Source organism: Amphiprion ocellaris, chromosome 23, assembly GCF_022539595.1.
Source record: "Amphiprion ocellaris isolate individual 3 ecotype Okinawa chromosome 23, ASM2253959v1, whole genome shotgun sequence".
Classification (NCBI taxonomy): Eukaryota; Metazoa; Chordata; class Actinopteri; family Pomacentridae; genus Amphiprion; species Amphiprion ocellaris.
In genome coordinates this window covers 8527784-8545638 of record NC_072788.1, presented here as the reverse complement: position 1 = coordinate 8545638, position 17855 = coordinate 8527784, and the positions used below count along the sequence as shown (strand labels likewise).

Genomic DNA, 17855 nt, shown 5'->3' with positions numbered 1-17855 from the left:
AGTACAGAATGAAAGTGGGTCACAGCTTTGTACTCGTCTGTGATTTGCTGATTTTGGTCTGATCAGTTCAGGAAGCGAGCTGGTGTGAAATGAAGTGGCCCGGTGCCGGTTCACTTGGCACCTGGTGGCACCCATCGCTGTGCTGCGATGCCCACGCACCCAGATAGGTTTGCCTTTGTGCTGTGAGTCAGCACTTTTCCCCGCAGAACAGACAGTATCTGCTTTAGCTGTGGGGGCACGTTAGGAGTGGAGGTGGCGATGGGCAAACCACAGGAAATGGAAATGGGAAGGAAAGAGCTGGATGCAGGTTGTACACGCTGCTTTCCAATCCCTCTTGTGATGAAATGCCACAATACTGCCTGTGTGAGGACGGGGGCGAGGACTGTCCTTTTTTTTTTTTCCTTTTGGCCCATTTGCAGGTTTGCTGCCTTTGATTTGAGACAAGGTTACATTTGTTTGCTCTTTTTCTCCATGCGCTGCCCTCTGGTGCCTCCTTCCCTTCGCATTAAAGATAGTCAAGAAACAGCGAGGCAGTTTGCCTGTCTGGATTGCCGTTTATTATTAGGAACTTATTTGTTCCATGCCAACTAATCTTCCTATGGCTCGCAGTCAACACAACACAATACAAACAAACAAACAAAATGATGTCAGGCATGTGTTGTTTTTAGTTTTTGGCAACCGTTCGTCTGGAAAATCACCTCTCGAGCTCAATATGGAACAGTCAAAATATCTAAAATGATTTTCCTCTACACCCTCATTTTAGTTGCGACTGGCTGACCTTCAGCTGATAAAAATGCCTACCAGAGCAGGAGTGGTTATCAGCAAGAGAAAGATTACTCTGTGTTCGTTTTTAGAACTGACTTCATTAAGGAGCACAGATACATCTTAACTAGCTGGAGCGCATGTTTTTTATTTCTCTCATCATTCACTGTCTGCCTCAGAAGGAGATGCACTTTTCTTTTTGGCTGGATCTATCTCGTAATGACGAGATCTTTGACTTATCATCCAAATATAATAGCAGAGAAAGAGAGCAATTCCAAAGCAAATATACCAGAGATTATAACCCAGCGCTCTTAAAATTCAGCTCATTTTGTCAATCATTTACTTCACTCTTCACTGCTTGATGTATTTTTCCCCCACAGTTACACAGCTAACCAATGCAGCCCTATCAGCCCCATTGATGCTCTTCTAATCAGTCATGTGGGTGGGGTTCACTGGTAGAACCAAAGCCTCCGTAATGAATTGCTGTTCTCTTAGCTTCGTGCTGTAGCTCCAAGCCCACTGAGCAACGCCCCTGTGATTGATGGCCAATCGACTGGGCACATAAATCTTCAAGGGGAGTGGGGGGGGGAGGCATCAGCAGTTCCCATCAATCCTGCGCTGGGAGTTGGCCAGATTAACCAATGGGACCTTTTCACGTAGGGGGGAAAGGTGCCAAGAGGAGGAGGCGGAATATATATCTGTGAGGCAACACAAGCAGACAAGGAGGAACTCGTGGCTGAGTCAGATTAATCTACACATGAATGATGCTGAGGAGGTGATTCTGTAAAGATAAAGCTTCAAGACGCCTCCTTCTACTTTGAACTGTTGCAGGAAGTGTCAGGCGTTGACCAGCTGCCCGTCACCGCTCCTGACCCCTGCACCCCCTTCAGTGAAATCCGAAAAGTAGCGGCGACACTTGCGAGCTGGCAGGGAGACTGTGTTAAATGAAAAGGCAACAGCAGTGATTTAGCAGTTTTCACTGTTTGATCTTTCACGGTTTGAGTCCTGAAGTGACTGCAGTGGAGAGAGTGAGAGGAGAGATGGAGGAGGATAGAGGAAGAGGGGGGGGTGTAGTTGGCAGCTGCACACTTTGGAGATTGCTTGCGGTTTTGTATTAATGGAATGTTTTGTGCTGCATCATTATTGACTGGTCCAGCAAAGCCAGCGACTGAATCCTAATGGTTATGTTGCTTGGATAGAATAAAAGCTAAATGACAGTGATGCTGCCAGAGCAAATCTTTTACTTCACCCCCTGAGGAAGTGGAGGTTTGGTTGATTTGATCCGTCTCACACCAGTAAAACCTTATATAACAAAATTAGGATCAGAAGTGGAAACAGGAATGGATTGATGGAATGGAAGCTTGAATGAATTTTTTTTAAAAAAAGGCATCACACTGGTTCACTCACGGGTCAAACTGGTCACTTTTTGCACCATTTCCTTCCTGCGGAGAAATGGAGTGGCATGATTGGCTCTTGGCCCTGCCTCTGGAATAAATAGTAGGGTGGAAGCAGGGGAGGTGATGACGCCAGCGCAGCAGGGAATTCATTTTTCCCCCCTCGTCACTTGTGCCAGTGAAACAGAGTATCCCTGGCTGCAGATGCCCACCCATCTGTTATCACTCTGGTCGTTACTGGGCTTCCCCTTCATTTCTCTGTAAACATGCTTCCCTTATGAAACTTTTCATGTTGCGTCAAACAAGAAAACTGAGCAACGTAATGCTCTCCTTGTTCAATAACTGAAATTTATGCTGTATTAAAGTATAGCATCACTTTTGTTCACATTGGTGAGCATGTCTTTGTTTACATTCTGGTTCCCATTCTTCCGATATTACTTGAGTAATAACGCGAACAAAAACACATAATACTGAGCTATCCATTTACAGAAAAGACAGTGAGATGGTTATACATGGTTATAATGCCATAAATCAAGAAAAAATCAAACACAAGTGTTGAATTTGTTTGATTATTAATTTTATAAAATTACTAAAAGCTGGAATTGGAATGTGTACCATCTTCCCAACTATCCACAGGTGTTCCCAATACTTGAGAAAATGTGGCTCTACATGCGACAGATATATTACTACTTATATTTTTATTTGTTTTCTATACTTTGTCTCCTGTCTACTTTGTGTAAGCCTGCAGTTCAGCTGAAAAAGTCCCTGAATTTTTGTCACATCACATCATCGGAGGAGAGCATCATTTTAATTTTTTTACAGAATGTGGGTACGCCAGAAGTTTCATTTTTGGCCAATTTTTAAATGAGACATCTAGAATAAAGTGATTTTTGGTGAAATGTCCCAAATTTGAGCTTAAATATGGTTGTTTTTACCAGTAAAACTGACTGTCACACGTGATTGGTTCAAGGGAAGTTTAAAATTCAACGATTTTCTCTGTTTTTACATGTTCTAGCTTTGATAAATGGTGTAAGTTAGGTTAGATTTCAAATTTGCCGGCAGGTTTTGGGGATTATAGGGTGAAATCAAAATAATTTTTAATCAGCAACTACCTGTTGCTACCAAATAAAAACTCCCATAAACAGTTCCTGCCATGCGGTTAATTACATTTTATTTGCATTGCATTCTTGCACCATGCTGCAGTAGATGCATTGTCGTTTTAGATGGGCTCTTACTGTTGCATGAATTTATGTTGGTGCAGTGATTATATATCACTACTGTCTTTTGTGGTGCTTGCCCACACTGCAGAGTGCTCAGTCCTGGTTGCCGTATTGTAGTGCAGTATTGAGCCAAGGGTCCAGTAGGTTCTTTTAAAAGAGAAGCTGCTCAGAACCAAGACTCGATTCAGTGCAAAGACACGTTTTTCTGTGATTTTGCAAATGTTCTCAGACTGAAAATGAACTGTTAACCCTTCGGCAAATGCACATGGATGGGATTCAGTTCATGCTATCCACATATCTGACATCAAATGGAAGGAGAGCTCTGAATGTAATGAACCAAAAGGTCAGGATGGCTGGTGTGGAACACTAACCCAGTGGAACTCTATACAGGAGGCATTCCAGACAGATATGCAGTCAGCACTGAGCGTCAGGGAAGGACAGTGGGAATCTCCCCCTGGTCTCAAAGCAGAATTAACCGTCCTCGTTACCGGGGAAACCAACTGGAGGCACTCCCTTATGAATAATTAATGAACGGGCGTGGCCTTGCAATGTGTGTTACCATTGCAGCAGGCTTGGCCTCAGCTACCCTGTGAACTGGCACCAGAGCAGCAGAGACCTCTAGTGGCTGCCATGCAGAGCTGGATTCAGAAGAGGACTTAATCACAGAACTCGCAGCTGGCCGCCGCAAGTGCAGTGACCTCCTGCTGCATGAGAAATAACTTTGCATATAATTGTGCATTTGTACTAATTAGTGTTCTGATAATTGAGAAACAAAGTGCCGCTCACGTCGCCCTCATGTGCACGCTCTAAAAAAAGACAGCAGGCCTTGAACTGCTCGCACCCAGAGCTCGACAAGTATGTTTGTTTTGCACAGGGGAGGTTGTCGGGTGTCTCTGTTCCTTTAAAGGGAATCTGATTTGAAGGAGCGACAGCAGGGGAGCTGACCTTCTCCCCCGCTCTGCCTTTTTCCCTCTGGGCTTCCATGGCTGCATTCAGTCAAGTGCCTCAACGATGTTTATGCAGTATGTGATGTTTATGCAATGGCTGCCCACGTGTGCGATTGCTTTCATACACGCCAACGCACACAGATAAACACCCACAGCTCCGTCTGAGTGGAGCGTGTCAGTGTAATACAATGCTTCTCTTATTGGACTGGGTTGTAATGCTTTGCTGGTATTGATAATAATGCCAGATTAATTATACAAGTGTATGGATGTTGCCCCTTGCAGGAGAGGTTTCTGTGTTCTGTTTGTGCAGCTTTGGACAAAGAGGCGAAGCTTTGCAGGGTAGTTCACTTTAATTGCACAGTCACTGCACTATATGCATTAGTGATTCCACAGTCACACTGAGGCAAATCCCGGCCTGGCGCGATGTTTTCTGACCTGATTTGTGCTGAGGCTATAGCTGCTCGGATGCCAGGTTTGATGACTTGCTATTCTCGAGCCTGAGAGGGGGTGAGGCAGGAAAGTCCCCCACGGTGACCCAGCCACGGTGTCCGCTTACCCCGGATCTGGGCCACCAGACTGGCCTCGCGTATTAAGAGAAGCTGAGGCCTCTATATACAGCATGGATATATTTACGTTTGGCAGCGCTCATGTTTGCCTCTACGCCCACGTTCGCACTGCGCCTTAATCATGGGTGAGGTCACATGGGGCATTCTCTGATCTGTTTGGAAGGTGGTTTCTATGTGCACAGAGGCCATGTGATTATAAGAACGCATTCTGAAGAAGAAACCGAAAGATATCACGTATTTCTTCCAAACAGAGTGTCTTTTTATGCCGTGCCATGTTCCAGCAAGTACATGAGGATGGACAGTTGCCATCACAGCTGTTAAGTAATTTAAAAAAAAAAAAAACGATTCTGCTGTCAAATAGGCTTGAATTAAGCACACAGCTTAGTTGTTTTTATTCTTTCGCTCTGCTTTTTTTTTTTTTTTTACCAGCTTAACCAAACCCACTGGACTCTCTGCTGTTACATGAATAATATAACCATTTCAATAATTTAAAGCCACTATGTGATGAATTCTTAGGTGCATATGGCATCTTTTGAGTTTTCTAAATGGAGTAATAGTAGTTTGCAGGTAAAAAATAATCTGAAAATGATTCAAATAAGCTAATTTTGGTGTTTAGATAGGTACAGTTGATAAGATCACCATCATTTGTTCAATCTGAATTGCAAAATAAATCTAAAAACTGAGTTTTATGGTTGTGTACTGTCCCCTTAGCCCCCCCTTAACTTTTAAAGCAGAATCTTCTAACAATGGAAAAAAAACTTGTCAATAAGCAGCTGCATTTAATATCAGATTGCCTGGAAATTAAGAACATACTAATTAGATCACACTAATGGCCATCATTGTGTTCAGTTCCACAGCGAGTATTCCACATCAATACTTTAGTTTTCTGCTCTCCTCTTTCCTTCCTCACCAGAAATTGCTTTTCTGTTAACTAATGAAAAGTGCTCAGACTCATAGAGGCCAAATGCTGAGCCATGTGTTTCTGTGATGTTATTCATGTATCCAATCCTGTAAATGACAGACGTGTTTCACCCACTGGGGCCGGTAATCAATACTCAGAGGAAATGTTCCAGTGGAGAGAAAAGGGGGGAATTGATTTTTTATTTTTAATATATCCTCTGAGCACCGGTTACCTTCATTTGGATGCTTGTGCAGTTTGCTAGCTTTAATTTACACGACTCAGTTTGTGCATATAAATTAGTCCCACTGTCAAAGTGAGAGATTGACAAATGCTGACTGTGTAGATATCACCTTAGAGTGGAAAAAATAAAAGATCTACCTCTGGGTCTTTGTGTAGGTAGCTTTGTTCTGAACCGTTTGATTTACTGTCATCACCAGTGGTTGACTGACAGCGTTTGATAAGATCTTGAGCTCCATCCAGGCATCAGTTTTTCTGTGGATGACAGTTTTGGCCACTTTACACTTTCCGTGATTGTTTTGTCGCCAATTGGAGCTCGGTGCTAATCGGTGGTTTCGCTTAATCACACCTCCTCCAGCACCTGCGGCTACTGAATCACGAACCAGGAAAGGTAAACAACAAAAACACAGAGGAAGTTTGAGGTCTTCAATGTAATGTTTTAAGAACGCTAAAGCTCCTCAGGGGATGGCTTAACCCTGTGAGCCAGACTGACTTCACTCCCTTTGCTTTTAAACTCTTATCTTGGTAATTTTAAGTGATAGCCAAACATGCTGTATCTTTATTTTTGTCAGAACAGTCAAAGCTATCCAGTATTCAGGCTTTTGATGTGACAATACTTCTATTTTTTTCAATAGTAGGCAAGGAAAAGAGTATTTCATATTATGAAATTGGTATGTTTTTACATGTCTCTCACCGTAAAATGCAGGAAAAAGAGATGTTTTTTCATAAATCTGCAGCGTGTCTGAAGTGACATTAGCACAGTGATGCTGGGAGCACAATGTGCTTAACAGAAATAAATGTCATTTGATTTGCTGAAGTGTTGACATACGGTAGTGTACTTGCAAAGGAGGCAAAGCAAGCAAATGTTTGCCATATCATTTCATAAATGTTAATACCTTACCGTATTTATATATTAACATTTATATGCAATGACTAATTCAAATAGGAGCAATGAGCGTCGCGGAAGATGCACAGCTATATGCAGGTTGTGACTATGATTAAATGTTGTTTTTTGTCACGACACTTAATCGCACAGGCAAGCAACCAGCGCTGTTGGAAAGGTCAAACCACGCAGTTTCATTTGATGTGTGATCCACCTCGCTGCAATAAATACTTTGAGAACCACTCAACCAAGAAGAAGGGCTGTGAATTTTGACTCAAAGTGCATTCGTCAGGGTCAATAAGCCGCTAAAAAAACAAATGTCAGTTCAAAAAAAAGGTGATTAGTAAAGTAAACTCTAATTTCATTGAGAATTTTAGTGTAAAACAATCTTTGAAGTGATTCCTCAGTTGTTTAGTTTGTTTTTAATGCATCCTGTTCGCTCCTCGACTGATGATTATCTAATAGACTGAGTACTTTGTGAGATATTCCCTTCAGACCAGTAACATGCTGGAGTGTTCCAGTGATGGCTGTACATTTCTAAGTGGTGGTTGGAACATGATAAAATCTAGTAATGGACCTGGAAAGCGGTCAGAGCTGAAACCTCAATATTACCGGAGTTGGGTTTTTTCACCATCGTGCAGAGAGATTTGCTGCACAGTAAAGAGACGTACTTTAGTGCTCAGGCTCATTATCGTGGGACATGCGGATTTTGTTTTTACAGAGATGTTTCTGTGGCAACTGTTCATGCTGTGTGTTCAAATACCAGATAGAAAGCGTTGTATTCAACTTTCCACATGCTTTTCTTTCCGTCCTCAGCGGCGGTGCTGAAGTACGAGAACAACGTGATGAACATCCGACAGTTTAACTGCTCACCTCACCCCTACTGGCTGCCCAACTTCATGGACGTCTTCACCTGGTCCCTGCCCTTTGTTGGAGAGAAGGGTGAGCTGCACACATCTACATTCAGTGTGATGTAATATACATAAAGGGAGAACACTGAGTACAAGCTGTAATGAACGTTCATTTCCCTGAGTCACGATGAAAATGGACCAGCCTTGAGAAGTAGCACAGGCAATCAGTTCATGAGTACAATACTTATGGTCTAGGAGGCAGAAACATTCTCACAGGCAACATACTTCAATAAGTTAGATGTGCTAGAGGTAAGCACTTAAAAAAGATGGATTTTAATGGCACTTTTTAAGTTACAAAGTGCTTCAAACTAGGAACACTAAGAGGTTATAGTGAAAAAAGGGAAAACCGCTGTGTTTTGAGAAGCTTCAGTTGAACTGCATAATCTCATATTAAGACGTAAACTATTCCAGAGGCAAAGTAAACAGAAGCTCAGTCTTCTTTCATCTAAGTTTAGTTCTCAGCACATTCAGTAAATACTGTGTAGCCAATCTCAGTGACTTTAAGTTAGTATAAAGCTGCAATAAATAATCATTTAGCTGTCAAACTTATTTTGATGATTGATTAATTAGTTTGAATAATTTTTTAAGAAAAAAAAAGTCAAATCTCTAATTGTCGTCTTTACTCCTCTATGACAGTAAACGGAATATCTTTGGTATTCAAGGATGTCATCTTGGGCTTTTGGGCAACACTAACTGACATTTGTCACCATTTTCTAACACTTTATAGACCAAACAACTAGTCGATTAATCGAGAAAATAGTCAAAAGATTAATCAACAGTGGTTCATCATTAGCTGCAGCCCAATTATGGACACAACAATTGTGTAATGTACAAGTCATAACCAAAGTTTTTTACTGAATACTCAGTTCTAGTGAGAGAAGGCATCAGTCGAGCTCCTTTATGAGAAGGTGCAGCATTTTAAACCATCTGCAGATGAGCTACAGCTGTCTGAACAGGAGTTAGAATTAGTTCAGATAGTCTAGTTGTGAGGTCTGATAAATGTCTGCAAACACTAAATCACGGACAGACGTTAGCAGAGGTCGGCGCTGCAGAGGTCTTAGTGCCTTAAATATTATACCAGCTGTTTGTGTTTTTGGGTTAAGCTGTGACACATCTGTGTCAGTTAATCACATGTAACTATGGCTGACGCACTCACTCCAGGAAGCCCAGTTTAGTTGTGACCTCTGCACAAGGCCATTTCTAGCAGTGTTACGAGGTCACAGATGGTCACTGCTGACTGGGTGTGTGGAGGAGTTCCTCTGGTGAACTTTTGTCTGTCTGACTAACACCAATAATGGCTCAACACCTTCAGACTGAAGACTACTAAGGAAGTGTGATAATAGAAATAAGCTAAAATATGTGTCTCTTTTTTCTTTGCAGTAACTGAGATGCTCGTGAACGTATTGAGCATCTGCTCCAACGATGAGCTGACGACTGATGAGGAGCTGGACGGTAAGAACAGCAGTTTGCTTCAGCTCCAGTAGAGGGAGACCTCCGCCAATAACAGACATTTATTCATTCAAGCCCTCATATACACACGTGTACATACACTTGACAGGTTTCCCTTCACCTTTAAACATTCTTCAACATATTTATTAGCAGAAAAACATCCACAAACTCTGTATTTTGCTTAAAAATGTATCCCTTTGATAACCCAGAAAAACAGTGGACCCTGAACATATCCTTCGGCATCAAAATTAAAGGCTAAAATATTTAAATGCCTTGAAGTCTGAAGTTGTTCTAATCAGTCCTGCAGTTCTCATGCTTTTTATGGTCATACAACAAGTTTTTAGTTGTCTTTTTGATCCTGGGTTAGTGCTTATCTGCAATTAGATGACCAGTTTTCCTCTGCCTGCCCCACCCTTTACTGCCCAACAAGAAATGATCTCACCAGTCCTTCCTCCTCCTCCTCCTCCTCCTCCTCCTCACTCTCTTTGTGTTTACTGATGCACACAGTTTGACTCTCTCACAAATGGGTGGAGTGTGAGGATATCACCAGATTTCAACCACATTTGAAAGTGTTCAAGATGTTTAAATGCAACATGTAACAGGATATAGAGCATAGAGGGTAAATTCACACCACAACATGCGGTTCTTTTTAAACTTTTACTTTGAAATGTCCACACTTATAAAAAATTACTTGTTGTATGAAATTGTATTTGCATTTTTTTTAATATACTATTCATCTTCTGTCCGTGTTAAAGCAACAAAGTTTTTGGGAGCAGCAGTCGATTGCTGTTAAAAGTTAAAATTTTTAATACAAATGACAAAACTTAAATTTAGTTTTTATTTATTTGGAAGTTGGCACAACTCGTACTCATATTATTAGCCGTTCTTTAACATTTCATCATTTTCCACCAGCTCATTCACTCAGTGGTTTCAGCAGCCTTTTCACGTTCCTTGCCCTCACTTTCACTTTTATCTCCTCTTGAGCTCATTTCTTTTCAGTTCTACAGCCATTTTCCACTCATATATTTTGTCAGTTTTCACTATGTTGACATTTGAATTGTTTTATCCTTTCTCACTCACACTCTCGTTTCCTCTGCCCTTTATAATCTCTGATAATCCTTTCGTTGGCCTGCTATTTATCTGCTATTTTTTCATGGTTTCCACTTGCCATTAAATTGATATTTCCATCACATTTTCACATATTTCTTTGGCATTTTTCTCTGTCTTTCTCTCTCTCATGCTGTGATGTTGTCACTCTCTTGGTTTACTTCATCTAATTTCTCTTTTCTATGTTTTCCAGAGTTTTGTGCTCAAGGCATCGCTTTCCTTTTACACTTGTTGTGCTTTCTCGCCTATTATTTCGCCGTGTGCCCCCCCCCCACCTCCTCTTTCATTCTACAGCCATCCACTGATCTCTCTGTCCTTTCTTTTGTCTTCTCTTCTGGGGGTGTTTCATGAGAAGGACAGCTAATATATCCCCCTAAAAAAGGTACAAACATTAGCCATACTGGTGTGTGCAGCAGTAGATAGACTTTTGTCCGGTGCTTGCTCGCTGCGTTTCAGAAGTCTGTCAACTAACACCGCTGTTTAAAGCACCTTCTAACATTTCTGCTGAGTCTCACTGTTGTTCTTAATTAAACTGAAAGACGTGTCAGTAGTATCACACTTACATACATCTTCTTTAGCCAAGACAAAAGACAAATTAATATAGACTTTGTACAGATTAAATAAGCAATGATGGAGTGAAAGGTGGAGGGTGGAAATACATCTTTTAAAAACATGTTTAATTCAATCTGAGGAGTTTTAAACAAGACATCAGACTGAGCGCTCTTTCCTTTTCCCACACATCGACTTCATTTCCATCCCTCATACTCATGCGTTTTCCAACCTGGGTCCCTTGGGCCTTTAAACTGTTATTCTGCAAAAGGGTCTCTTTAAACAAAGTTTTGTTTTCCACTCCAGGAAAAATCCTGTTAGAGTCTCCGCAACTAAAACACAGCGCAGGAAAATTCATGTAGAGTGCGCTCATCGAACGTGCTGAAAAGACATGTTTGGACAAGGACCAGGCCCTTTACAGACCATGTTCACTAACAAGGTTTAAAATACATTTCCGGGGAACATAGTATGTAAGAGTTAAAGGGACAGAGAGGAAGCATGAATGCACCTGAATGCTGAGAGTTACTCAGATGGTGTGATGTGTTTATGGATTCAAACTATTTGAAATAATCTGAAAACCAGACTTCAATAACAACATTGTGTTTGTACTGAGTTTGCCTCATGCACTTCTGGATAAAACTAATAGTCCAACAAACATGCTCTGTCTAAGGACGTTTCCTCAATTTGATGGTAGTTGTAAATTTTAAGGAGACATATAGAGATTGAAACAAACCCACAGCGCACAGACAACACAGTGTGCTGTACATCGCACTTCCACAGGAGCTGGTTTAGTTTGAATGAAATGCAGTTTGTGTAACTTCTCCTGACTTGTGATTCCTCCAGGTGCCACAGCTTCCGCCCGTAAGGAAGTCATCCGCAACAAGATCCGCGCTATTGGAAAGATGGCCAGGGTATTCTCTGTGCTCAGGTATGCAAATATGAAAAGTCTGCCTTCGTTGATGTGTTTACTTCAGTAATACAGCATTACAAGAGATTAAACTGCATGTTTAAAACTGCACTAATATATATTCACAGTTGGGCAAATGAGGATAAAATTTCTAACATCTCACCAAGATAATTAGGTTTAGCAAGCTCTTCGGTGTCTTTGGGAACCTTATTTTGGTTTTACAACCTACAATTTCATTTTTGGCTGTTGACTGTGATACGTCTTTGATAAACCAACTGCACACATACTCAGCAACAAAGCGTAGAGTTGGTAAAGACAAAAACAGAACTAAAAATACTGTGTTCCACCGGTTGCCAGAAACGATACTTAAAAGGAATGTTAATATTGCTATCCATCTGCTAAGGGTGCAGTTTTGCAATTCTTTGCTGACATCTTATCCATAATAACTTCATAGTATGAAGGTAGTATTGCACTTACAGGAGTGTCAGGCAGTAGTGGCATTACTCGTTTTCGTACGTTTCTTAGTAGTGCAGTTGTAAGTGATGTTATCTAAATCATGCAATTTTTCAGTAGTGAAGGTGTTTCATTGCTCAAACAGTGCAGTAGCTTCCACACAAGCTACACTTTCCTGAGTATTTCTGAAGGCCAAGCACAGTGGAGCTTTCACTATGATCTGCAATAAAACTAATGATGTCACCACCATGCCTTGACATACACTACCGTTCAAAGGTTTGGGGTCACCCAGGCAATTTCATGTTTTCCATGAAAACTCACACATTTATTCATCCATAGAGTTGCCAAATGAATAGAAAATAGAGTCAAGACATTGACGAGGTTGGAAAAAAATGATTTTTTTTTTTTTTTTTTAAAAATAATGATTTTGTCCTTCAGTCTTTGCTTTTGTCAAAGAATCCTCCATTTGCAGCAATTACAGCCTTGCAGATCTTTGGCATTCTAGCCGTCAATTTGTTGAGGTAACGTGGAGATATTTCACACCATGCTTCCTGAAGCACCTCCCGCAAGTTGGATTGTCTTGATGGGCAACTTTAAGCAGCTCCCACAACAGCTCAACAGGGTTGAGATCTGGTGACTGCGCTGGTCACTCCATTACAGACAGAATACCAGCTGACTACTTCTTGTGCTTTGGGTCATTGGCCTGTTGCAGGAGGAAATTACCTCCAATCAAGCGCTGTCCACAGGGTCTGGCTTGGCGTTGCAAAATGGAGTGATAGCCTTCCTTTTACCTTGTACAAATCTCCCACTTCACCAGCACCAAGGCAGCCCCAAACCATCACATTACCTCCACCATGCTTGACCGATGGCATCAGGCACTCCTTCAGCATCTTTTCACTTATTCTGCATCTCACAAATGTTCTTCTTTGTGATCCAAACACCTCAAACTTAGCTTTGTCTGTCCATGACACTTTTTTCCAATCTTCCTCTGTCCAGTGTCTGTATTCTTTTGCCTATCTTCATCTTTTCCTTTTCGTGGCCAATCTCAGATATGGCTTTTTCTTTGCCACTCTGCCTAGAAGGCCATCATCCCAGAGCCACCTCTTCACTGTGGACGTTGAGACTGGTGTTTTGCAGCTACCATTTAGTGAAGCTGCCAGTTGAGGACCTGTGAGGCGTCTATTTCTCACACTAGAGACTCTAATGAACTTGTCCTCTTGCTTAGTTGTGCACCAGGGCCTCCCATTTCTCTGGTTAAAGCTTGTTTGTCCTGTTCTCTGAAGGAAGTAGTACACACCATTGTAGGAAATCTTCAGTTTCTTGGCAATTTCTCGCATTGAATAGCCTTCGTCTCTCAGAACAAGAATACACCGTCAAGAAGAAAGTTCTCTTTTTCTGACCATTAATCAAACCCCTAAATGATGATGCTCCAGATACTCAACTAGCTCAAAGGAAGGCCAGTTTTATAGCTTCTCTAATCAGCACAACAGTTTTCAGCTGTGCTAAAATAAATGGACAAGTGTTTTCTAATCATCAATCAGCCTTTCAACTCCATTAGCTAACACAGTGTAGCATTAGAACACTGGAGTGATGGTTGCTGGAAATGTTCCTCTGTACCCCTATGGAGATATTCCATTAAAAATCAGCCGTTTCCAGCTAGAATAGTTATTTACCACATTAACAATGTCTAGACTGGATTTCTGATTAATTCAGTGTTATCTTCGTTGAAAAAAACCTGCTTGTCTTTCAAAAATAAGGACATTTGTAAGAGACCCCAAACTTTTGAAGGGTAGTTTATATGCAAGCGTATAGCGGGCTGTTTTAAGATTTAATAGCGACACTGGATTTATGTAGCAACTGGGTGAAATGACATTGCAGATATCCATAGCTATGTCAAAAGCTATGGATATCTGCAGGTATTATTCTGACCAGTCAGAACTAAATTACAGATGTCTCTAACTGTTACTGTGACTAGTCAGAATGAAATATCTTGAAGATAAATTCTCACTAGCCACGGTGTTAATACAACTGGTCAAGATGATATTGATTTCTGTCATTTTAATTCCAGATAGTCAATCTCTATTAATAAAACTGCTAACTGTGGCTAATGACATGTTTTTCTATGTCTGTAGGTGGCAATTAAACATAAACATAAAGAGTGAAAGCAACTTTTGCTGTGTTGGTGCAGCTTAACTTCCAACGTTTCTCCTTCTCAGTGTAGGGAAAATTCATTTTTTGTAGGTTATTTTATTTGTCTGCTCGATCATCTTTGATGTGCTTTGAATGTTTTACATAAACTATGGATATTTAAAATGCTATCCAGGTGTAATTGTCAGGACTTTTGCAGAATATTGCAGATACCAAATCACTTGCATGATAAGAGGTTACAGTGAAAATTACAGATTTTGTAAAGCATTTGATACATCAAGCTAAAATTTCACACACGTGTTTGCAAATATCCATATTTTATGCTACAATAAATTCTGACATATCAGACATGGTCAAACAGAATTTGTCCTAAACATTGTGTCGTGTATCTGGTAGCTTAGCCGACTAGATTTCCAAGTCACTTGCCACTTCAACACTGGCTTACAACTTGTTCTACTGGCCAATAAACTCTGTTGCTGCTTTAATGTTCCACTGCAAATTGTGTTGACTGAGGTGAATTCTGTGACATTAATGTGTTGTTTACCAGCTCATCAGCTTTTTTCAACAAGGTTCTGCCCAGTTCAACGCTCCTGTGTTGGTATTTCAGAGAGGAAAGCGAGAGCGTGCTGACGCTGAAGGGACTGACTCCGACAGGAATGCTGCCAAGTGGGGTGCTGTCCGGTGGCAAAGAGAAGCTGCAGAATGGTAAGACTGTCACCAAGAACCCCGAGACCCCCGTCAGCTGCCCTGAGAGTGGATTCCCACACAAACACAAATTCCCCTTACACAGCAGAACCCTCAACAAAATGCTAGCTCAGTGCTTAGAGAATACCGTCTGTACAGGCTCCTCTGCTCTCCTTCTTAGCGATGGAATTTCAAATTGCTGTCTGAAAATAATACTGTAAGTGTAGTTGAATGTCTCTGGCAGCATGACTCAGGATCGTTTTTATACTTTATGCTTAGTTATCCGATAGTTGAGTGGTTACGCCTTGAGCAGCGAGTCTCCGGTTGGATTCTCGGCCGGCTGGACCATGTGCCGTATGTTATTCCGGTGTCATAATCAAATAAAGGCACAAAAACAGTGAAAAACACTGTAATGCAGCTAAGCAACAACCACTGCTCTGTGTGGTTTACTTTCAATTTTAATACAGTTCAGAGTTTTTAGAAATATGAAGTTAGACAGTCTCCTCTTCCCAAATAATGTCAAATACATTCAGGAGATTTTCTTTCTCCCTTTGTCTTCTTGAATGTGTCCCCTCTTGATGTCTGTCTTCCCGTCCCTGTCTCTCTTCTGTAATCCACTGGTTTTTATCTCCAATATTACCTGTATCTTTTTCTTTCTCTTTTCTCCCTAGAAACTGCAGGTATAATCGGTTATGCAAGTATTCTGTTGTGTTTTTTTTTTTCTTTTCTTTTTTGTGAGACAAGTTTAGAGTTCAGTTCACCCTCTCATGTTGAAATCCAAACATTCCCTTTCGGTGAGTTTGACAAGCTGCTGCAGCGAGGAAGTAAAGGCTTTACAAACACTTTAAATTTAGTCGGACTCCTCACAGACAGAAACGGTCACTTCATTGTCCAGATTTAAGAGCTCGTTGTGACTCTGTCGGGACAGATGCAGGTCTGTGCGATTCAAAGGATGAATTGGAATTGACATAAACAACAGTGAGTGAAAAGGGGGATAGCTGCTGTCTGCCTTGTCATTCACAGAATAAAGCAGAAATCCAGACCGCTTCCCTCTAACTGTCACAGGTTCTCACACTACATCAGCTAGCACTTCCCTCAATGCACATTATGTAACATTCTGCTCTCATCTTTACAATATTAGGAACCTTTTAACTTTAAAGTGAGTATAGTTAACACAAATAACCATTACAGGAAATTGATAGCAGTTAAAACATAGTATTTTACACTGTGTTGTCCAATAAATTAGTATATATTTGGTTTTCTGATCACATAGTCGGCAAAATGTCTCTGTATTGTTGTTACGCAGCAATATTTTCCACCAGAAGCTACTGGTATGAACTTAAGAGTGTCTTTTATTGTTTGTAAATTGATCATTTCATTCCTAACATGAAAAATGCGTTATTTCTAATCTAAAATGTTATATAGGTCACTTAGGATGCCACTTAAAGTTAAAATTTGTATAGCGGTGTCATTCACTCAAGACAAGACAAGGTGCACAAATTCAGAACTCACCTCATCTAAAATTACATGTTGACTTTCGTCTTCCTGTGTGGGAGGAAGTGACCAAATCAGATAGAATTAGCATTTTGCCAGTGTTGGCACACATCTCACTTAGGAAGGATGGGATGCTCTTATCTAATGTAGCCCCACTGATATAAAGAGCAACTTGCAGGTTCGCAGTAAATTAGCGTAGAGGAAAACAAAGCAGGTTTTTGAAACACTGTGTATATATGTGCACTAGAATAACATTTAAAGTAGTTTTTAATGGAGTTTTATTCTCACCTGAGAAAACAAAACTTGGAAGTGACCCATAAAAGGGAGAGCAGCCAAGCTAGGTCCAATATACCAATAAGAAATATGGATCTTAGCAGTAGTTTTAACGCTGAAGATGTTTATTTCTAAGCATATGATGGATCACAGCCTTTTAATTATGAGCCACAGAGGATAGAAACAGACACAGATTAGGACAAAATATGGTTATCAGCGAGAAATGTTTGATAATTTTAACTAATGTTATGTTTCATCTCCTTAATGTAAAGTTTTCTAACACATATCAGGATGTAACACGTCTACTATTGCCTGTTAAGTATTAGTACTTTCCCATAACATAGTCAAATCTCACTTGTCTGACGTGAATCAATGTTTTACGGCTTCACATAAGAAGTTTGCAAACATAAATGAAGACTCACAGCTTAAATTTTTATCAAGTTGAATCTCTGAAATCTTAGACATCCCATCTGAAACTGAATCGTATATCGGGTAACATAATCCTCTTATCTGAAAGAAGTTTCTGTCTCTTAAAGCTAAAGCTAGCTCTATTGTTAGAAAAGCTGTGGACGCTAACAGGAATTTGTGCACAAACATGAGACATTCTGAAATGTGAAGTATGTGGCAAAAATACGTAGTTTTTAAATTACAGCAGCTCAGAATGACTTTTTAAGCAGTTTTTTGCCATAAAGTCTCATAAAACGAATCATTAATAAATAAATTCAACCTGCAAGTTGCTTTTTAAGCTGAAAAGATCAGCATATTTTCATTCTTTTTCAGCATCTCTACTGGGCTTTTAAGTGTGAATATGGAAGTTTTTAAACCACTAAACACACTGGTACCTCTAGAGGGGTGTTTCTTCTGATAACAGTAGGGTTAACAAATATATGCAGGCTGAGGAGTCTTTGTTTTGAAGCTATTTGGAAGCAGCTGACACTAAAGAGAACCCCGGTGAAGGTAGAGTGACGTC

At 40.6% G+C, this 17855-nt stretch overlaps 1 protein-coding gene across 5 annotated transcripts in view; it reads left to right on the top strand.

The window, feature by feature from the left end:
- Nucleotides 1-17855, top strand: part of LOC111567535 (protein phosphatase 3 catalytic subunit alpha) — a 71473-nt gene that overhangs the window by 45983 nt on the left and 7635 nt on the right. For 2 of the 5 annotated variants that reach the window (XM_035947483.2, XM_035947484.2), the window contains exons 9-13: nucleotides 7727-7852; nucleotides 9202-9273; nucleotides 10733-10759; nucleotides 11770-11854; nucleotides 15042-15139. In XM_035947483.2, the coding sequence (XP_035803376.1) occupies nucleotides 7727-7852; nucleotides 9202-9273; nucleotides 10733-10759; nucleotides 11770-11854; nucleotides 15042-15139 (408 nt within the window). Of the gene's footprint in view, nucleotides 1-7726; nucleotides 7853-9201; nucleotides 9274-10732; nucleotides 10760-11769; nucleotides 11855-15041; nucleotides 15140-15789; nucleotides 16224-17855 lie in introns of those variants that run through there. The other 3 variants (XM_023268718.3, XM_023268719.3, XM_055007516.1) reach the window with 2 other exon arrangements.